This window comes from Microcaecilia unicolor, chromosome 8, assembly GCF_901765095.1.
Source record: "Microcaecilia unicolor chromosome 8, aMicUni1.1, whole genome shotgun sequence".
NCBI classification, from domain to species: Eukaryota; Metazoa; Chordata; class Amphibia; order Gymnophiona; family Siphonopidae; genus Microcaecilia; species Microcaecilia unicolor.
In genome coordinates, this window is record NC_044038.1 from 100,590,204 (window position 1) to 100,613,468 (window position 23,265).

Genomic DNA, 23,265 nt, shown 5'->3' on the forward strand with positions numbered 1-23,265 from the left:
CAGAGGGGGACCCGGGGGGAGAGCCTGTTGTTAAACATTTACCAGCACACCACTGCCTGCCACCAAACCCGCTGCCTCTCCGATTCAGTGGCTATCCATCGGCAAACGAACACTGGTTATTCCCAAAAAAGCCAGCTCTCGCTCCCTTCCTTCCTCCATATTAGCATAATTTGCATATACATATATGCAAATGAATATGCTATATGCCCCGCCCTTTCCTTTGCCCCCCCCCCCCCCAAATGAAACAGTCAAACTACGCCTATGGTAAAAATATATATATATTTTTTTCACACAGTACAAAACACATCCTCCTTCTGCAATGTTTCCCTCCCAACTACCCAACTCAGCAGTTTAGAACTCTCAAGAGTCTGTCACTACTGTCTCAGGACCTCCCCCCCACCCATGTCATGAAACCCAGACAGCAAAAAAACAACAAAACACAGCTTCGCTCCTTCCCAAACTGTCCTGAATTAAATGAAATACAGTATACTTCCATTTCTTTATTACCCACATATTTTCTTCTTCCAAGGAAATAAATTATATACTTATATTTACCTGGCACACGACCACTGCATGGCTCTGCCATGAGCCGTCTCTACAGGCATGTGCAGACACCCTCAGGTTAACTCCCGCCACCACCATGCCTCTTATACACATGCGCACACAGCGTTTTAGGCCTGCTCCACTCCTGCTCAAACTTCGAGTCCCAACAACTTTGGGGCCCTTCCAGACTTCTCCACTGCTGCTTAACAGCACTCATTTCCCATGAGCCCTTGGGCCTTCAGTTGTCCCCACGCATGTGCAGCTCGAATAACGTCACTGATGCACACTCGTGATGATGTCATTCGCCAGCACAGGGAAACCGTTTTCCCTGCTTTCAACCTATTCTCTTTCTCCACCCGGAAATAAACAAGGTGCCACGCAACCCAACCCTGGTCTCTTAGCCTGACTCCAGCAGCCTCCCAGCAATCCAGGAATCACAGAACTGCAGCACCTCCAAATCCCTATAGGGAATATCTTATTGAGAGCTGGGGGGGGGGGGGGGGGGGGGGGGGGAGGGGAGGGAGAGGAATGTCTTAAATGCAAACTTCAGAAATGTCATTAGTACACTCCTTCCTATATAGCATTAATGGACTGGCATTATAGAGGCCTGTAATTTGGAGACCAACAAACATTTTTAGAACAGAACATCAGCTTATATACATTTCAATGCTGCTGGTTAAAAAGGCAGTTTTGAAATATTGGACTGTGGAAGAAGCACAGTCTTGGCAATATTGGATTCAATGCACACAGTAAACTGCACACCATAAAATCTGTTCAATAGCAGACAGCCACAAGAAAGAGAAGCAATGTTATAAAAAGCTGTGGCAAAAGTCTTTGGAAATTGTTGCTCCTTATATAGTAGCATAATAATATGTTTGTGCAGCGCTGCATACGCCTTGTAGTGCTATAGAAGTGCTAAATAGTAGTAGTAGTAGTAGTAATATTCAAACCTGTTATATATCTCCTTGAATTGTTAGTTTATGTGCTCAGAGATCCAACCTAATTCCAGGAGGATCTTGGTTTGTATGAGAGGTGGAAGAATATATGTGTGTGGGAGAATGGCTGTACAGGGGGTAGAAAACATAGAAACTATCATGCAATGGAGACAGGTGCCTGGCAAACAGGGGTCTCGTTGGGAACTGAACTACAGCCAGGTTTCACTGTTGTGTTTGTACTTAATTATATTAGCTCACTAGGAAAAAATGCCCGTTTCTGAGCGGAATGAAACGGGCGCTAGCAAGGGGCCCCCTCCCTCCGTCCCTCGAAGCTACTTGCCTTGTTCGCCCTCCCTCCGTCCCTCGAAGCTACTTGCTGCCTTGTTCGCTGTGGGCCGTTTCGGCCCTCGAGTGTCAATAGCTCCGCCCTCGACGTCATGACGTTTTGACAAGTCATGACGTTTTGACGCGAGGGTGGTGCAGACACTCCAGGGCACACCGGATATCTCGGGCGCCTCAACTTCCGTGGAGGCTTCAGAACGTTGGGGTTGCCTTTTATATATATAGATAGATATGTAACTTTTACTCCTTTCTTGGAAATGCCCTGATGACATATGTTTGTTCTTTGTTGCATGAGCAAAAAAAAATAGGAATACTGATGACCTTTTGGCATTCCATGAAATTATTACAACTTTTTTGTTTATCCTGAGATAGGCTGTTGTCATTTGTTGAATTTGCATGTGTATATTTCTGTTTGTTGTGTGGGATGGAATCCATGATCTTTTATGATTTTATATATTACACTGTATGTTTGAGAATTCCATTTATGTATTATGTTTATTCCCTTTCCTTCTCTTGGCTTTCCTTTAAAAAATAAATGTCTTTCTCTTAATGCTCTGATAAGATTTTATTGTACACTACCTTGTTATTATTTAAGGAAAGGCGGTATATCAAATGTGGAGGGGCATAATCGAACGGGGCGCAAATGTGCTAGCTGACAGTGTATATAAGTGAAAACATTCAAGCATTACTATGACTTTCAAGGACTTAACAAGGATCTGGGGTTCCTAGCCCATTATAAACCATAAAGCTGTATTTCTCTGTTGATCACCCCACCCCTCACTTATCCACACCCATCCTGTTAGAATATCAATGATATGCTTTGATGTCCCCATGCATACCTCCTACCCACCCCCATCCTCCCACCCTGTCAGACTGTCATAGTAATGCTTGAATGTTTTCACTTATATACACTGTCAGCTAGCACATTTGCTTATTTCCGATCTGAGGAAGAAGGGCAACCTTCGAAAGCTAATCAAGAAATGTATTAAGTTATGTCCAATAAAAAAGGTATCATCTTATTTTCTTTTCCATGTTTTATTTTGTTTGATTTCTATTGATAACCTTAAGAGTGGACTAACACGGCTACCACACTCCTCTTCCTAGGGAAGGAAATGCCAAGTGTTATGTGTGGCTGCTCTGCGCATGCCAAAGACGGCTTCATACACGCAGACAAGCTACGTGTATAATAGCCATCTACAACGTTAAAAAAACGCAAGTCCAGGTGAAAACGTCCAAGTGCTCATCAGGGATGTCTTTATTTATTTTTAGTATGAGTGAAGGACGTCCAAGTGTTAGGGGCTATGTCTCTGTCCTTGCGACAGGCAGTTGAGGATGTCCAAAATGTGGATGTTTCTGTGAGAAGGATGTCCATGCCTTTGCTATGCCTCCAACGCCCCCCTTTATTTGTTTACTTGGATTTTGGATCACAAGTAGCAGCAGTGGGATTTGAACTGGCCACCTCTGGATTGCAAGACCACTAGGCCAGTGGCGTACCAAGGGGGGGGGGGGGGCGGTGGAGGCGGTCTGCCCCGGGTGCATGCCGCTGGGGGGTGCCGTGCGCCTGTTGGCCGAGTCCGCTCATTCCCTCCCCGCTGCTCCCTTTGCGCGGAACAGGTTACTTCCTGTTCTGGGGCAGAGGGAGCAACAGGGAACGAGCAGACTCGGAGCCGACTGGTGGGTGGCACCTCCCCCCCCCCGAGCAGGTAAAAACGCACCCGGGGGGGTCGCGCTGCACCCGGGGGGGGGGTGTAATTTTGCCGGGGGGGGGGGGGGCGCATCGGCAATCCGCCCCGGGTGTCAGCCAGCCTAGGAACGTCACTGCACTAGGCCACTCCTCCACTCCACTCCACTCCCTTGAAATTTGGCCGTCTCTGTGGGGTGGGGGGCAGTTCAGGACTTCCAAAATGTTTGAAAGACGGACGTCCATGCCTTCGCTATGCCTCCGATGACACACACACACCTCCCCCCCCCCCCCCCCCCCCCCCCCCCAGGGACCTGCATACTGCTTCGATGGACCTGAGTATGTTATTTGAGGCTGGCAAAAAAGTTTTTAAAGTTGTTTTTTTCAGGGTGGAAGGGGGAGTCAGGGGAGGTCATCCACGATTCCCTCCGGAGGTCATCTGCTCAATTCGGGCACCTTTTTGAGGCTTGGTTGTAAGAAAAAATGGACCAAGTAAAGTCGGCCAAGTGTTCGTCAGGAACGCCCTTCTTTTTTCCATTATCGCTCGAAGACGCCCATCTGTTAGGCACACCCCAGTCCCGCCTTCGCTACGCCTCCGACACACCCCTGGGAACTTTGGTCATCCCCTTGACGGGAAGCAGTTGGGGACGCCCAAAATCGGCTTTCGATTATGCCGATTTGGGCGACCCTGAGAGAAGGACGCCCATCTTCCGATTTGTGTCGAAAGATGGGCGCCCTTCTCTTTCAAAAATAAGCCTTTTCGGAACTGGCAACTAAATTCTCTCTACCTGAGTCTGAATACTTTCAATGGCTACAACTTTCTAGTAGTATCAAGGCATTCACTAAATCAGTATCATTATCATCTCAAAGGCCTTCTCTATTCTCTAATGCACAGGCAATGGTTTTTAAAGGTCATACCACTTCTTCTATCTATAAAATTTTGATTAATGTTGCATATAATTATAATACAGTCCTTCAAAAAAATTGGCAGCTAGATACTGGCTGTGTTTTGAGTGAAGAAAAGTGGTATCATTTTTGGTCAAAAGTAATGAAGCCTCTTTCCTCTGCAGCAACTATGCAATCAATGTTATTTCTGTATCACAAAGCAATCTGGACTCCACGGAACCTTGCTGCTGTTGGTCTAAATTCATCAGACAAATGTTGGCATTGCTCACAACATGTGGACACTTTCCTACATATGCTGTATGAATGTCAAATAATTCATGCTTTCTGGAAGGAAGTTTGGATCGTTATCCAAAAGATCCTACCTGCAGTGGCCGAACTGTCTTATTCCATCGTCATCTTCAAATCAGCATCTCAATCTTTTGAACTGACAAAGCCCCAAGCAAAGTTGTTAGACATTCTCCTTACTACAGCTCAAAGACAAATTCTGCAGAACTGGAAGTCTGCACAGCTATTGAATGTTCATTTTTGGTGGAATACAGTCCTGCAACACCAGAAATTCGAGTTCGCCATGGCAGGGAAGTCTCGAGCGACAATTTCCACAAAAAAAGTCTGGTCTTCTCTGGAAAATTACCTTCACGCTACTCAGAACTAATTCTACCTCAAAACACCAGATTTACAAATTGGACACCGGGTGTTTGTTTGTTTTTTCTTCTTCTTTTTCTCTCTCTCCCTTTTGTATCTCTTTCTGATGTCTCTTCCCATAATGTTTTCTCCATGTTACTGTTATATATTGAAAACCAATAAAATATTTTGAAAAAAAAAAGCCTGAAAGTAAACCATAAACCACTATTGTTTGTTTCCTGTAATTCTAAGTTTTGGTTTCAGTGAAGACAGTGATTTATAAATTGCTAATGATCTTTATTAGTTAGGGTCCCTCTCTCATGAATTCTTTGTTCTGCTCTTCTGATATAGATTGTTTCTAGGGTACAAAGATTTTCCTGCTTATTCACCTCATTAGGTATGGCAAGCCTTAGATTTTTTGGCCTCAACCCACAATTCTAGCTCTCTCAAAAGGCCTCACCCCTCGTAGCTTCCCCTACTATTTTAATTCAAAGAACTCTATCAGCTATGTTTGATCTGGATTACTTGTTTGTAAGTTTTTATTGGATTGTAAACTAAAGCACTGAGTATGCCTGATAGCACTACAGAACTACTACTACTAATAATACCTAGATAATTCCTAAACTGCGGATTGAATTTCAAATTCTCTGGTGATACCAGACAAAACTTAGTTTATGTTATATGCCATGTATAATGTATTATATCTGCAAACTATACATATAGTACCTGAATCTGGCGAGGGTAGTCACTGCTGGCACTAATCGTCAGATTGTAGGCTTCCAGTGTCACCACTTTGGTGAAGGCCACAGCTCTGTTACCTCGAAGATTGTTCTGCACCTTTACAGTGAAGGTGGTAAGTGTTAGGTCATTAGAACACATTCCAACCAGCTGATAGATGCAGGTGCCCTGGAAATCATATCTCTGCCCATCGAAGGTTGTGTAGTGAGGGTCTCCAGAAGCAATACAGGTGGAATGGCTGATTGGATAGCAGTCAAGGATTCCATTCTGCACTGCACATCTCTCTTTGGCTTTGCATTTGTCTCTCTTACACACTACTATGCCCAGGACTGGGTCACATGTGCAGTACATATGACAACTATTATCAGACCAGAATCCCTCATTAGGTTTATAATAAAGACCATTGTAGGTACAGCCACAGTTTCCTAAAGGGGTACATTTATCACCACTGAGGACATATCCTTTGTTACACTGGCAGGTCTCCACACAGGGCAGTTTACATTTGCTGGGAGTTGCTCTGTCTGAGCAGCTTGCAGGGCACGCATTTCCACAGGATTCATAGTGACTGTTCTCGGGGCAAGGAAGAGCTGTAACATAAAAGTTGACATGACAACTTAGAAAGTAACTTGAGTTGTGCAATTTCAGGACTCTATAGGTAATCATGCTGTAGAGTATTTGACTATAATTAAGCATGGTTACAAACTAAGGCAACTAAAAACATAAACCATCTTAAAAGGATATGCATACTTTAGGTGGTTGAAAATCCATGGCTAGACATTCAAAAGGGCTTTAAGCATGACTGCCCACTTAAATCCTGATGGACAGGCTAGGAGGGGATATTCTAACCATTGTGGCATTGTTTGGTTAGAGCTGGGGAGGTCTGTGGGCAGAGTCAGGGAGGAGCCTGAAGATATGCACACTCTGGCAATATTTAGTTCCAGTGCACACAGACCTAACCAGGCAGATAGGGCCACACTAAAAAGCAGTCCTATCTTTACCCAGTTATGTATACAGATACAGCACTGGCCAGCATCTGCATAACTTGCATGCTGGTGCCTGGACATGGTTCAGTATATATCTAGGTCTAATTCAGCCTGCGGAAGTCAGCAGCTTTAAAACCACTGCCTACCAAAGACTGAATATCACCCAGCCACTTATTAACGTGGATTTAGACAATATCTTTATATTACTAGGACTCAGTCCTATAGGGAAGCAAGAGGGAACACAATTATCCTTGTTAACAGAATTTAAAAACAAAATCATTATTCTTATCAACTTCTTGCTGTCCAGTCTTCTCTTCTCAGAGCCCCTTGTACACCACAATAGACAAAAGCAGTAAGTAGCACCAGTGCCGTAGCGAGGGCTAACGGCACCCGGGGTGGGTCGCCGCTGCGCACCCCCCCCCCCCTGGGTGCAGCACGGCATGACCCCCCCGGGGCGCGACCCCCTCCCCGGACCGCATTGTTACCTGCAGGAGGGCCGATCCGTCCTGAGTGCACGTCACTTGGCGCTGCGTCAGCCCCGCTGGTTCCCTGCTCTCTCTGCCCCGGAACAGGAAGTAACCTGTTCCGGGGCAGAGAGAGCAGGGAACCAGCGGGGCTGGCACCCCCCGAGCGCGTGCACCCGGGGCAGACCGCCCCTCCCGCCCCCCCTCCCTACGCCACTGAGTAGCACACACTGTCAGTGCTGCCCCTGACTGATTGTGAGAAAAGACAAGAACAGAAGAACAAAAAACCTTCTCACATGTCAGACAAGCAAGCAATCCACAGCGAAGGTGACAGAAAAGATGATGTGAAAACAAAACATCCAATGGATTCTGGTAGTTCAAGCCAGAAGTTTAATTCAAAATATCCAGATATTTTGAATAAAACTTCTGACTTGAATTGTGGTTTGTTTGCTTGCTTGATTGTGAGAATACCCAGAAGGCCTCTTGAAGCACTGGAAGGGAGCTGCTCAGGGCCGTGCCAATGCGGTAAGTAGGGTAAGCGCCTTCGAGGGGCTCTGCTGCCCTGCCGTCCCTGCCTTCCTCTCACTTGCAAAACCTTTTACCTGAAGTTGCAATTCTCCTATCTCCCCTGCCCTTCTTTTCGGAAGTGAAAGCAACACAGCAGCATTCACTGAGGCAGGCAGGCTCTTCAAGTTATTTGAGAAAATGTAACCAGATTGCTATATATGCTTTGGTTTGGTGATAACTCCTCACTCAGGGTGAGCTTCAGAGCTTGAACAGCATTCAAATTAAAGAGAACCTGAAATTTTTAAAGTGCTAAAAATAAGTTTTAAAAGTATTTGCATTAAATCTAATTGCAGAAGTCAGGTGCTGGGAGTCTGTACTTGGTTGTCATATGCTCAGATTTGTTTAAATCATATGCAAATTAGTCTGTTTTTGGGAGGTTCTCATTTGCATATTTATGGATAAAAAATGATGTAATGTTTACAGCCTTAATGTTAGGTCATGGCTCTGATCAAAAGTGTGAAGTTTGATCAAAAAACAAAGGGTTTATCTAGTGTTTTTGACTAAAAATTCCCATTACAGTGTCTGTATGTTAATCTGCATTCAAATAGAGCTCTCTGATTGGATGATCAGCTTCTGTTAGAAATCTGCCAGGAAGGGAACAGAGTGAGACAGCAACTGACCGTCGGTTTGATCAAGAGAGACATGCAGCTGTGAGTTCCTGTGTGTGTTGACTGAAATTATAAAAGAGTGCCTGATTATGTGGTAAATGAGAAAATATGAATGAAAAGAGGTTGGTGGAGATTGAAGTTTGAGGTTTCTCTAGTGAGAAAAGGATCTGAATATTTCAGGATTACTTGAAGTTTATGAAGAATAGAAAAGGGTGAATTTCAGTTTAAGAGTGTTTAAATCCTATAAGCTATATAAAGGCTAGGTAGATTTAAGTGACTGTAAGCAAGGAAACCTTAATATTTGATCTGAAATAAATATTTGATCTGAGATAGTTGATCAGAGATAAATGTTTGATCTGAATTATATCCTTTGGTGCAAAGGAGATTAGAAAAAGAATCTTTGGAAACTAAGAGGATTTTGCTCTCATTTTGAATTAGCATTCCTATTTTGAGTTGGAAATTTTTGAAGTGTTATGAAAATACATTTTGCTTTAATGAAATTGCTAAACTTTAGAGTCAGAGACTTATCAATGAGGGATACATACAGTGCTATTTTTTCCTGAGGTCAGGCTTACTTGCCTGCGCCCTTCTGTTCCTGCTCTGCTAGACGGAGGGGGGGGGGGGCGCCAACTGATAGTCTGCAGGGGGGCACCAGAGACCCTAGGTACGGCCCTGGAGCTGCTATTCTTAACATTTTAAAACCTGAGCACTGTGTGTAACCCCTATATATACTCATGGATATCCCACGTAAGCTTGTGAAGATGTAACAACATATTCATGGCAGTAGTGCAAGGTTCAGAGAAGTGGGTCAATATTTTAAACCAATTAACTGGCCAGGAGCGGCTCCTGGCTGGTTAAATGCACTTGACCGGCTATCTGGCGATATTCAGTGGGAGATAGCTGGCTATCTCTCGCTGAATATTGCTGGTTAATGATTAGCGGATAGCCGGTTATATCATGTGATATAACTGGCTATCCGCCAATATTCAGCATACTGTTGGCTAAGTTTGGCAGCTAAATTAGGCCAGCGAAATAGCAGGTCTATCTTTGGCCAGTTTCAACTTAAACAGCCAGCACTGAATATCGACTTTGTCAATTAAGTTGAAACCAGTCAAAAAAACACCCAGATATTCAATGTCAGCCACTGGAAACAACCCGGCATTGAATATCCCGGCTAGGCACCAACTGCAGGAGGCAGCCCGGCTAACTCCCATGGTCTGAATATTGGCCCTAAGGTGCATAGTCTGGCATCTAGATTTTATGAAGCAGATGTATATACTATCTCCTATGTTAGATAGTAATATGTTCCTATGAAAACTCTGCATGACACAAACATACATAGCGGCTTTTCTAAAATCACTAATTAGACATGTTTTGCCGCTTACACAATTTAAACTTGCTGCTTATTTGTGCAAAGGTTACATAAGCCTACAATGATGACCTCCTACATCTATCAACCTATGATGCCAAATCTAGGAAACTATTTAGCTTTTGCCACTTTCAGTATAGTTCACATGTAGTCTGTGACACCTTAAATGAAATGGGCACATATTTACCACATCCAGCTGGTGTTCTCCAGTCATAGATTTTGGCACCTCCTTTCCTGCAGGCTGCTGCATAGGCATTCAGTGCTTGACATAGTATCTGCTTGGCACCTTCATTTGTACAGACATCAAATACACAACTGTCAAAGAAGTGCTTGGGGTTGACAATGTCATAGCATTCACGAAAAGCACCATTCATGGCTTTGTTGATTAAACCACAGTACTGCTCGCTTTCATACAGTTCTTTCTTGCTTTCATCACAGGCTGGACAATTTCCAGGACACACATTCCAGCAGTATAGATCCTGGTCATCAACTCTCCAGCTCCCAGCCCATTCCACTAGAGAAGACACTATGGTACCATTTGGTATTTTTTGGTCATCGTTAGGATTTTGGTTGAAGTCTCCACATAAGCCACACATGTTTCCATAATAGCTGCTGGGGACATTCACAAGCAGGTTCCAGTTCCAGTCATAGTTCACCTTCAGACCAAATTTAGTTTGCAACACAGCATTGAGACCACTCTGAAAGAGCTCTATTTTACCATCTTCCACAGTGACTGGCAGATTGGTGATGATGTCATTTAACTAGGAAGACAGAATGGAGGAGTTCATCATATACTGCTTGCACAGCGGAGTTAGCAAAGTGCTATTTCTTTCATTTTATGTTAGTCTGAGACATTTATTTATTTATTTATTCATTCTTTTGAGACTTGCTATATATACCATTTTAACTAATAAGTAGGGCAAAGAGGTGTACAGAGTAAAATATAAATGAAAGAAACGAAAGTATAAAAATAGGAAAGTCAAACACTCATCCCAGCAAACATAGCATATGTCACCAAAGACATCATGAGCACTCAAAATGGCTTCATTCATGATAGCTGGATTAGATAATAAGCCCAACATAAAATCCTGAATAATTAATTTGACCTCCATCTTAATTCCTCAGCCAGATTAGAAATATGTTTCTTCCATTCCTTAGCTGGTGATGTTAGGCACTCCTGGTTTCATGTAATCCTCCTCCCTCCTCTTGTGAGTACCTGGATCCCTGCTAGTCATAGTCTTGAGCTGGAGAACTGAAGACTACTCATAAATGTGGGAATTTGCATTATATATATATATATATATATATATATATATATATATATATATATATATATATATATATATATATATATATCAGAATATCTGGGCACCTGGTAGGAGCCTAATCTGTATATGTAATGTGTGTCTTTAGTTTCCTTAATAGAATGCTAGCTGAACAGTGTAAATACGCACATATGAACTTTGAGTCTGGTGTAAGTGTGGTGATACATGAAAAACTTACAATTCCCGCCCAGTCTCCACCTATATGTATGCCCACCTGTAGAATACATGGAGTGTAAGATATATGCATATTTACAGAATAGCACCAAGCACAAGTGTGGCATATATGCATGTATGTGCACACATATGCATGCATGTGCACACATGCATATATATGCTAGTATACTAAAAATTTACACATGCTAATTGTGTCTAAATGTTACCATCTACTATATAGAATTATCCCCCACACTCCCCTTTGTGGGTCACATCAACATACTCAACTTCCATTTTGGTAATGGTTATACTTAAATTTATATGGCCTTTAAAATTTTTTTTTTTAATGTGAATCTAGTCTTTGTGAAACGTGACAGATCAACACACTGGAACTGAAGTGCTGCATTTATCCACAACACAAATATAGGGTGGACAATAGCAAGGCTGACGTCCTTATATTTCTCTCTTTTTTTCTTTCATCCATCCCAAACACATTATCTGAGCAATATATGCTATCACCTACAAAAGTGAGAGGATAAATCATTCCTCTGCTGAGGCTATCAATATTGGTGCCTATTAAATGGTGATTTTAATGACGTGGATAATTATTCTCTGTTAATTAGAGTGAAATCTATCAGTTTTTAAAGTTCTCCATAGAATAGCCCCATTGTATATGGCTCATTGGCTGACATGGAGGAGCATAATCGAATGGGGCACCCAAGTTTTCCTGAGGGCGTCCTAGCAGGACGTCCTCGGGAAGGGGCGAGGAAACCCGTATTATCGAAACAAATGGGCGTCCATCTTTCGTTTTGATAATACGGTCGGGAACGCCCAAATCTCATCTCGACATTTAGGTCGACATTAGAGATGGTAGTCCCCGGTTTTCAGCGATAATGGAAACCGAGGACGCCAATCTCAGAAATGACCAAATCCAAGCCATTTAGTCGTGGGAGGAGCCAACATTCATAGTGCACTTGTCCCCCTCACATGCCAGGACACCAACCCGGGCACCCTAGGGGGCACTGCAGTGGACTTCACAAATTGCTTCCAGTTGCATAGCTCCCTTACCTTGGGTGCTGAGCCCCCCCCCCAAACCCACTCCCCACAACTATACAACACTACCATAGCCCTAAGGGGTGAAGGGGGGCACCTAGATATGGGTACAGTGGGTTTCTGGTGGGTTTTGAAGGGCTCACATTTACCACCACAAGTGTAACAGGTAAGGGGGATGGGCTTGGGTCCGCCTGCCTGAAGTGCACTTCACCCACTAAAACTGCTCCAGGGACCTGCATACTGCTATCAGGGAGCTGGGTATGACATTTGAGGCTGGCATAGAGGCTGGCAAAAAATATTATTAAAGGTTTTTTTGAGGGTGGGAGGGGGTTAGTGACCACTGGGGGAGTAAGGGGAGGTCATCCTCGATTCCCTTCAGTGGTCATCTGGTCAGTTCGGGCACCTTTTTGAGTTGGTCGCAAGAAAAAATGGACCAAGTAAAGTCGGCCAAGTGCTTGTCAGGGACGCCCTTCTTTTTTCCATTATTGGCTGAGGATGCCCATGTGTTAAGCATGCCCCAGTCCCGCCTTCGCTATGCTTCTGACACGCCCCCGTGAACTTTGGTCATCCCCGCGGCAGAAAGCAGTTGAGGACGCCCAAAATCATCTTTCGATTATGCCGATTTGGGCGACCCTGGAAGGACGCCCATCTTCCGATTTGTGTCGAAAGACGGGCGCCCTTCTCTTTCGAAAATAAGCCTGCTAGTATGTCACAGTACACATCTTATGTTCATAGAACCAGTGGAAGGTTGTTCTTCCATTGGCCAAAGAATTTAATTTAGTTTCTTAGAGGAAAAAATGTATAGTGGTAGTGGCCCTATGCTGTGGAATGCCTTACCCTTACATCTGCGCTCACAACAATATGAGAGGTTTCATCATGACTTGAAGACCTGGTTGTTTAAGAAATTTTTGTTTTTTAATTATTTATTTAAATTTTCCAATATATCACCACTTAAAGTGAATATGCAATCGGCATTATTTAACATTAGGAAACAAAAATGATAAGTATATATCTTTATAGCCCGTTTGTCCACAAGTTAAAGAAATTTGATTCCAAGATTAAGGAAATCAAAAAAAAAAAAAGAAAGAAAAAAAAAATAAGAAATTTTATAACCTATAGTATTATTATATGCATATGATTTTATCTCACTTTAGGCTACTGAGATTTTGGATTGCAATTTCTAACTTGTAAGGCAAAGTTATTCTTTGGTCATTATTGTTTTTATGTATTTCATCTCTGTTTGTTACCCATCTTCAGCTATGACAATGGTTAAGCGGGCTATCAATGTGCTATTCAATTCAATTTTCAGAGAGTAAAGATTGTTCTGCAGTGTGATATTAGCTGGATCTGTGACCTAGAGAAAAATAGCACTAGGCTGCAGGACCAGTATTCAGGAGATTTGCAAGAAAGACTAATTTCTTGAGAGGATGGAATATGCTGTCTGTATCCTTGCAAAGGCTTCACATTGTTATCCAAGGTACGGTGACAGAGCCTATGTTTCCATGTATCAAGATTTGGATCTAGAAACATATGGCTTCAAACCAGCTAGGTGTCAGAGCCACTCAGCTAGGTGAGTGGCTCTGACACTCAGTTGAAGGAGCCACTCACCTAGCTGAGTAGGAAGGAGATTAGTATCTATTAAGGGCATCATAATCCCCTCTACTAATGTGTGGCTTCACAGGCTTAACAGTTTTTATTTGCAATGAGTGGAAATGGAAGTACATTTCTTATGTCATTCTCTATAAGGAAGGAGTTCAGAAATTGGGTATAAAACTCACTGTGTTGAAGAAGACTGAGTTCTTTTCCCTTCCAAGACAGTGTCAAGGTTCAGGAAATGTCCCTTGGCTCCAAGGACTGTGTTCCTATTGCCTGGGAGGCCTAGGCTTGGGAAAGAAGGCCCACAGCTTTGGAATCTGTTCTCACAAAAGATTCCCTGATGAGAGGAGCCAGGAGAAGAGGAAAACACACAATGGAGGAAGATAGGCTGGAGTCATAGAACAAAATCCTACTTCTGGCCATCAAAGAAGAGGAGAGATTGGAGCAGAGAAGGAAAGAAGTGCTGAGGGATCCCAGGAATTCATTATAGCTTCCCCACTGTTTCACAATGTTTTCCCTGAACTATATTCTAGATTTGTTTGGAGATTTAGCCACCCTTGTGACCATCTGGATCAGAGCTTAAAGGATTTTATTCAATAAACTATCTTTTATTTTTACAATCAACCCAGCCTGGATATTGATATGTATGGAAGCAACTGTGTGTTTGCAGAATGTGTGTGGAGGAAATAAGAGGGACACACAACTGAGGTATGAATGCAAGCCTAAAGGACCTTAGGAATACTGGGTATGGATTGCCAGTCTTCCCCACCTAGAACCCCTGATTACCACTCATCAGGGACCCCAGGGCTATACTACTTTAGCTTAGTTTGCTCAGATCCATCCCTCATTATTCAACCTGACGTAGTCCTCAAAATGTAAGAACTAAGAAGGGCATAAATCAAACAAAACATATTTTCAGTGTCATATTCAATTAATGAATATATATGAGATGCACAATAAATGACCTACTAGGAATGGTTTACTCAGACTCACCCTAATTCTTCCAACTTCCCCTTTATAGATGGAAATCTTGTAGCCGTATGCATAGATATTGACCAGTCGCACATAGGAGACAGCCTGGTTCCCTCTGTTGTCATTCTTCTCATCAATGATGAATGGCACAAGGGTGGAGTCGTTCCCACAGTACATGGCAAGGGTGTATGTGCAAGTGCCCTGGAACTCATAGTTGTAGCCATCAAATGTATGGTAATGGGGGTCTCCCCAGCCCCAGCAGGTGCCAATGTAATCTGGGACACACACTGCATTTTCATCTTGAATCTTGCAGGTCTCCTTTGCTCTACATTCTACTGATTTACATGGATCTGACCAAAATGCAAGAATCTACATTAAATCAAAACTGAAAGTCCCAATATATTGTGACAACTGCTGTAAACCGTCATCATAAGCATACAATGGATGGTGTTTAGTTCTAGAAAAGGCACAAGATACAGTAAATGAATGAACATTTTTACCAGCTAGAGACTTGGTATTTTTCTTTACACAAGGGTCTCTTTTTGGCTATAGTTGTTTGTAGTTAATGCAAATTAAAGATGGAGTGCTGCTAACTTGGGGTTTAAAGGAGGAATTGTAGGTTATTGATATGCAGAATAAAAATATTAAAAAAGCAAACTTTATCAACTAATCTCCATACTCTTTCCCCCTAGTTTTAATACTAGAATTTTGTACCATAGCATTAACAGATAGCCTCTAGCAGGCAAAGCAGGACCTAGTTTAGTATATGTCTGCAAGAACTTCTGCCTAGACGGGAAGGGTTAGGACATCTGTTGTAGTTGGTGATTCGATCATTACCCATATAGATAGCTGGGTGGCTGGTGGACGTGTGGATCGACTGGTGACTTGCCTACCTGGTGCAAAGGTGGCAGACCTCATGCGTCACTTAGATAGGATCTTAGATAGTGCAGGGGAGGAACCGGCTGTGTTGGTACATGTAGGTACCAATTACATAGGAAAATGTGGGAGGGAGGTTCTGAAAGCCATATTTAGGCTCTTAGGTAGAAAGCTGATGTTCAGATCCTCCAGGGTAGCATTTTCAGAGATGCTCCCCATTCCACGTGCAGGACCCAAAAGGCAGGCAGAGCTCCGAAGGCTCAATGCATGGTCGAGACGATGGTGCTGGGATGGAGGTTTATTTAGATTTGTTAGGAACTGGGCAACATTCTGGGAAAGGCAGAGACTTTTCCGAAAGGATGCGCTCCACCTTAACCGGGATGGAACCAGGCTGCTGACGCTAACTTTTAAAAAGGAGATACAGCAGCTTTTCAACTAGAATGGGGGGGGGGGGGGGGGAAGCTGACAGTCACCCAGGAGTGCAGGGTTCGGTGTACAGTATCCTTGAAAGATGCTATTGAAACCAGACATTTAGGGAATCCCAGTAGATAGGTGTCAGGATTGCAGTGACAATAGGCTTCATCAAAGCTGAAAGTAAGCCAGGTGTGCTTAATGAGAGAGTAGGATAAAGGATGTACATTATCCCCTTCAACTTCTAAACAGCTTGTAGATCAAAAGAAAAAAACACATTTTCAAAGTGCCTATATACAAATACTAGAAGCCTAAAAAATAAGATCGGAGAGTTAGAATATATAGCACTAAATGATGAGGTAGATATAATAGGCATCTCAGAGACTTGGTAGAAAGAGGACAATCATGGGACACTGTGTTAACAGGGTACAAATTGTATCACAATGATAAAGAAGATCAAATTGGAGGGGGGGGGGGTTGCGCTATATGTTATAGAGGGAATTGAGTCAAATAAAACAAACATTCCACATGACATAGATAGCAGCATGGAATCATTATGGATAGAAATTCCATGTGTAACGGGAAGGAGTATTTTTGTAGGGCTGTACTACCTTCCACCGGGACAGAATGAACAGAAAAATGAAGAAATGTTTACAGAGATGGCCGCCTGAGTACTGCTAGAAGAAACGAGTGGTAGCTGGAAACCTTTCTTCTCAACAATATGCCACATACCAAGAGAAAAGGGGCGACGAAAAGCGCGTTGCTGAAGGCTATGGCGTCGACCCCAGTGCAGCAGTCGCTCGATAGATTCTGGCAGACTTTGATCAATCTTTGGAGAAAATTAAGAATGATGTGGATACCCAAACACAAAAGACACATGAGGAAATGACTGGTTTAAAATCCTCAGTGACGGCTTTAATTAAGGACAAACAAATAATTCATAGGAAAATCGAGTCAATGGAGAATTATAATAGATGTTTGAATTTAAGACTTTTGAACTTTCCCATTTCTCCTTTATTGAAAGCAAATGAGCTATTTTCAATGTATTTGAAGGATATCCTGCAGTTGCCAGATTCAATTTTACCTCCTTATACAAAAATATATTATTTACCTCAAAAGAAAGTTTCATCTGTAGATTCTGCAGGATTGTCACAAGGGGAGGCTCAGAAACCTCAAAATTTAACTGCATTTCTTGAGGACTCGAATTCTGAGATTACAGACCGAGGAACATTGTTAGTTCAGTTTGTAATTGAGAAAGATCTGAATCATGTGTTTAAGTTATATTTCAAGAATTCTGTTAAACTGTTTTGCGGACAAAAAATCTGGACGTACCCTGATGTTGCGAAGGCAACTCAGGAGAGAAGGAGACAATTCTTGGATTTAAGAAAGAATGTAAAAGCTTTGGGAGCATCGTTCCTGTTAGCATATCCCTGTAAGTGCAGAGTTAACTTCCAGGGAAATAAGTATGTTTTTTCTGATCCATCACAGCTAAAAGTTTTTGTGGAAGCTAAGAGGATTCAGACCCCCACAGTGTAATAACATCAGACCAATTAACATAGTTTGTGGAATAAAGGTTAGCCGATTTATTTAATTAATAGTTATGTTTAAAAATTTTCTCCTCATGTTTTCTTAACGCCCCTCCCTCCTCCCATATTTGAGGTCTAAGGAAGAATGAAAATTGTCATAATTTAGACAAGGAAGTGTATTGTAATTGATTCTTGTAATTATTGCCTTCTGTGTTTCCTATGCAAGTTGTTCTACTTGTGAAATTGAAAATCAATAAAGAATTTAAATAATAAAAAAAGACATGTTTACAGAGATTAGGAAAGCTGGCAAATTGGGCAACACTATGATAATGGGTGATTTCAATTACCCTGATATTGATTGGATAAATGTTACTTCAGGGAGTACCAGGGAAATAAAATTTCTAGATGTAATAAATGACTGCTTCTTGGAGCAGCTGGTCCAGGAACCAACGAGAGGGGAGCAATTTTTTGTGAGAGGTGGTGGTATTGGATCCCCCAGGGAAACAGTAATCATAACATGATCAAGTTTGAGCTACTATAGGCGATGAACCTGCAAAGGAAATTTTCGAAAGGGCAGTTGTAATAAAATAAGGAAATGGTTTAAAAGAAACTAAAAGGTTTGGCTGCAAAGGTTAGGACACTAACCTGCTTATTTTCGAAAGGAGAAAAATGCCCATGTTCGGGAGATGGGTGTCCGTTTCCCGTGGGTGGCCAAATCGGTATAATCGAAAGCCGATTTTGGTCGTCTTCAACTGCTCACCATTGCGGGAATGAATAAAGTTGATGGGGGCGTGTCGGAGGCGTGGCGAAGGTGTGGCAAAGGCGGGGCTGGGGTGTGGTTATCGGCCGAGCAGAGATGGGCGCGCTCCGCCGATAATGGAAAAAATAAAGGCGTTTTTAGCGAGAATTTAGGACACTTTTTTTTTACTCTTTTTTCTCACGAACAGGTCCCAAAAAAGTGCCCTAAATGACCAGATGACCACCGGAGGGAATCGGGAATCACCTCCCCTGACTCCCCCAGTGGTCACTAACCCCCTCCCACCAAAAAAAAACCCACTTACAAAAACCTTATTTCTCAGCCTCTATGCCACCCTCAAATTCCGTACCCACCTCCATGACAGCAGAATGTGTTCGATCCTCTCACAGCCTTTCCCTGGGTCAGATGTGGCTCTCGGGTACACTGCAGGGTCACATCAGCATTGCACTGTGGTGGGTGTAGGGTATTGGGCTCCGTGATTTCACTATCTTGTGTTACAGTCTCACAATGTTGGTAGTTGGTAGGCTCTTCTCCCATGGTGCTTTTCCCTCTGCTTACTGGGTCAGAGTGTGCCCTGTTTTGTTTCCGGTAGTCCACGAGGTAGTGGCCATTTTTGTAAGTCCGTTTTAGATCCCTTTCGTGTGTTAGCCACGTTACAGAACTTAGTTCTTACCTTGAATGTTGCTGAACGAGGGCATTGTACACCATTATACCAGCTCTGACCTACTGCTAATCTTAGTACCAGGAAGACTCGTTGCCAGTGGGGCACAACCTCTGATCTGCAGTTAACTGTGAGTAAACGCGGTTATTGAAATAAAGGACGTTTTCAGTGAGATTAGTCTTACGGTGTGAACTGCTGTGCCAAGGTTATACAGCAGCAACAAGTCCTGTCCCTGGAGCAGTTTTAGTGGGTAATGCAGTGCACTTCAGGCAGGCGAACCCAGGCCCATCCCCCCTGCCTGTACCACTTGTGGTGGTAAATGGGAGCCCTCTAACCCCCCCCCCCCCACAACCCACTGTACCCACATGTATGTGCCCCCCTTCACCATTAAGTGCTATGGTAATGGTGTTGAGTTGTGGGGAGTGGGTTTTGGGGGGATTTGGGGGTCTCAGCACCCAAGGTAAAGGAGCTATGCACCTGGGAGGTAATGTAATGTTTTTTCCTATTTTTTAAAAGTGCCCCCTAGGGTGCCCGGTTGGTGTCCTGGCATGTGAGGGGGGCCAGTGCACTACAAATCCTGGCCCCTCCCACGACCCAAAGCCTTGGATTTGGTCGTTTTTGAGCTGGGACGCTTCGGTTTCGATTATCGCTGAAAAAAGAAAACGCCCAGCTCAAACAAATGCACACATCTCAAAAACGCCCACATCCAATGCATTTGCCTGGCACAAACCGTATTTGCGAAACTAAAGATAAACGTCCATCTTTTTTGAAAATACGATTCGGCCCACCCCTTCACGGACCCGTTCTCGAAGGTGGACGTTCTTACACATGGGCGTTTGCGTTTGATTATGCCCCTCCACATCAGATGTGGACGTTATTCAAAAATACCATCTTGGAAGCCCAGTCCAGATGCATTCCACGTATTTGCAAAGGTGGAAACAAGAGAAAACGTCAGCCAGCATGGTAAAAAGGTGAAGTAAAATAGGCCAATAACAACCAAAAGATTCTCCTTCAATGAATGGAAAAAAGACCCAAATGAAGAAAATAAGAAGCAACACTGTCAATTCATATGCAAAGATTTAATAAAGAAAGTTAAAAGAGAATATGAAGAGAAACTTGCCGCAGAGGCTAAAACTCACAGTAACAACATTGCCAGGTACATCAGAAGCAGAAAGCCTGTGAGGGAATCCTTGGGACTGTGGGACTGTTACATCACGAAGGAGCAAAAGGGATGCTCAGGGAGGACAAGGCCATAGCGGAGAAACTGAATGAATTCTTTGCTTCTGTCTTTACGGAAGATGTAAGAGATCTGCCTGTACTAGAAATAGTTTTTAAGGGTGATGATGCGGAGGAACTGAAAGAAATCTCGGTGAACCTGGACCGGATGGCATACATCCAAAAGTACTCAAAGAACTTAAGCATGAAATTGCTGATCTGCTGTTAGTAATATGTAACCTGTCATTAAAATCATCTATAGTACCTGAAGATTGGAGTGTGGCCAATGTCACACCAATTTTTTAAAAGGGTCCTAGGGGTGATCCGGGAAATTATAGACCAGTAAGCCTGACGTCGGTGCCAGGCAAAACAGTGGAAACCATTGGAGCCGACTCTGTGGGTGCTGTGAGTGCTTGAGCACCCTCAATATTGAGAAAATTCCTTTTATGTGTCCAGGGAGGGGTTACTTCCATTGGGCTTAGCACCCCCAATAATTTTGAAAAGTTGGCTCCTGGAAACTATTATAAAGAATAAAATTACAGAACATGGTTTAATGGGACAGAGTCAGCATTGGTTCAGCCGAGGGAAGTCTTGCCTTACCAATTTGCTTCATTTTTTGAAGCCGTGAATATACATGTGGATAAAGGTAAGCCAGTTGATGTAGTGTATCTAGATTTTCAGAAAGCTTTTGATAAAGTTCCTCATGAGAGATTCCTGAGAAAATTAAAGGGTCATGGGCTATGAAGCAAGGTTCTGGTGTGGATTAGGAATTGGGTATTGGACAGAAAACAGAGGGTAGGGTCATTTCTCTCAGTGGAGGAGGGTGGAGTGCTGCAGGGATCTGCACTGGGACCGGTGCTATTTAACATATTTATAAATGATATGGAAATCAGAACGACAAGTGAGGTGATTAAATTTGCAGATGATACAAAACTATTCAAGGTTGTTAAAACACATGCAGACTGTGAAATATTGCAGGAAGACCTTAGGGAATTGGAAGTCAGGGCATCCAAATGGCAGATGAAATTTAACATGGACAAATGCAAGGTGATACACATTGAAAAGAATAATCCAAATCATAGTTACCTAATGCTAGAGTCCACCTTGGGGGTCAGCACTCAAGAAAAAGATCTGAGTGTCATTGTAGATAGTATGCTGAAATATTCTGCTCAGTGTGCAGCAGTAGCCAAAAAAAGAATTATTAGAAAAAGGATGGTGACTGAAAATATTATAATGCCTTTGTATCGCTCCATGGTGCATCTGCACCTTGAGTGTTGTGTTCAGTTTTGGACGCCGTATCTCAAAAAAGATATAGCAGAATTAGAAAAGGTTCAAAGAAGAGTGACCAAAATGATAAAGGGGATGGAACTCTTCTCATATGAAGAATGGCTAAAGAGGTTAGGGCGCTTCAGCTTGGAAAAGAGATGGCTGAGGTGAGATGTGATTGAGGTCTACAAAATCCTGATTGGTGTAGCATGAGTAGAAGTAAATTGATTTTTTACTCATTCCAAAAGTACAAAGACTAGGGGACACTTGAGGAAGTTACATGGAAATACTTTTTAAACAAATAGGAGGAAATCGTTTTTCGCTGAATGAATAGTTAAACTCTGGAACTCTTTGCCGGAGGATGTGGTAACCACAGTTAGTGTATCTGGGTTTTAAAATGGTTTGGACAAGTTCCTAGAGAAAAAGTTCATAGTCTGCTATTCAGACAGACATTGGAAGCAAATGCTTGCCCTGGGATTTGTAGTATAGAGTTGTACCACGATTTGGGTTTCTACCAGGTACTTGCGAGTGACCTGGCTTGGCCACTGTTTGGAAAACAGGATACTAGGCTAGATGGACTATTGGTCTGACCCAGTATGGCTACTCTTATGTTCTTATATGTTGTTATGTTCTAACTTAACACATATCCTCATGAGATATGAATCCAGTCCTAATTTTTCAGTTCCCACCCCCTAATGTAGCCTGCTCCTTGCTACTCTGCAGTAGGATTAGATCAGATCAGATTAGAGAAATCTTACATCCATTTCCGAAAACGTTTGAAAACCTTCTTTTTTATAAGCTATGTAGAACAGAATTTAGAATAAGAGATAAGGTAAAAAAAAAAGGGTAGCTTAACTGTATATTAGATTTTTAATTTGTATTGGTTTTTATTATGTAGTTAATTCTGATTTGTTGCGCTTTCCTGTCATGAATGGAATTCCTTTGTTTGTTTATTTGTATACAATAGTAGTTTTTATACATATGTAAACCGTTCTGTTTTGCAGTTGCAATAAGATATGGTATATAAATCGACATAAATAAATAAATAGGAGTTATATTAGACAGAACTGGATTTGTATCCCATGCTGACTTAGTGTTAACTTTTCAGCAATAAGAATCAAGCCTTCTGTAAGAGGAAGGACTAAGGACCCAAATATAGATGCTTTCCCATCCTTTTTATCCTTTCAGAGTTCAATTTGCTGTTTTGTATTTGTATTTGTTTGTTATATAAGGTTTTTTTTAATGAATGTTTCTTTGTAAACCACCTACTTATAGGTGGTAAATGTTGGAATGTAATTGTATTTTACATGCATTGCCTGTCACCTATTATTTCTCTGTGATTACTCTGTGACCTCTGATGTGAATTACTTAGAGAGGTCACATAGCTATGTAACTTCCTGTGGGGGTTAGACACAGCAGACACAGCACATGCAGCACATGGAGCACATGGAGCTCATGTTCTCTCCTAACCTGAGAGGATCTATGGTGGTGTGAGCATCCATTACCATCTAAGCACATGGAAGGAGCTGATAATACAAATGTATAGTAATATGTATATATAAGCCTGTCTGATTATAATCTAACTACAAACTGTGAGTAAACAGATGTTTTGTTACTTCAACTTTAAAGTGACTCAGCAGTGAATTATTCAGGGGTGAATGAGAGAGAGATGAAGAAAGAAATTAACATTTCTAAAG

General features: G+C 42.5%; 1 protein-coding gene across 1 annotated transcript in view; it reads right to left on the bottom strand.

The window, feature by feature from the left end:
• Positions 1-23,265, bottom strand: part of LOC115476807 (IgGFc-binding protein-like) — a 388,452-nt gene that overhangs the window by 231,588 nt on the left and 133,599 nt on the right. The window contains exons 11-13 of the mRNA XM_030213382.1: positions 14,878-15,206; positions 9,945-10,518; positions 5,755-6,353 (exon numbers count right to left, since the gene is read on the bottom strand). Of these exons, the coding sequence (XP_030069242.1) occupies positions 5,755-6,353; positions 9,945-10,518; positions 14,878-15,206 (1,502 nt within the window). The remainder of the gene's footprint in view (positions 1-5,754; positions 6,354-9,944; positions 10,519-14,877; positions 15,207-23,265) is intronic.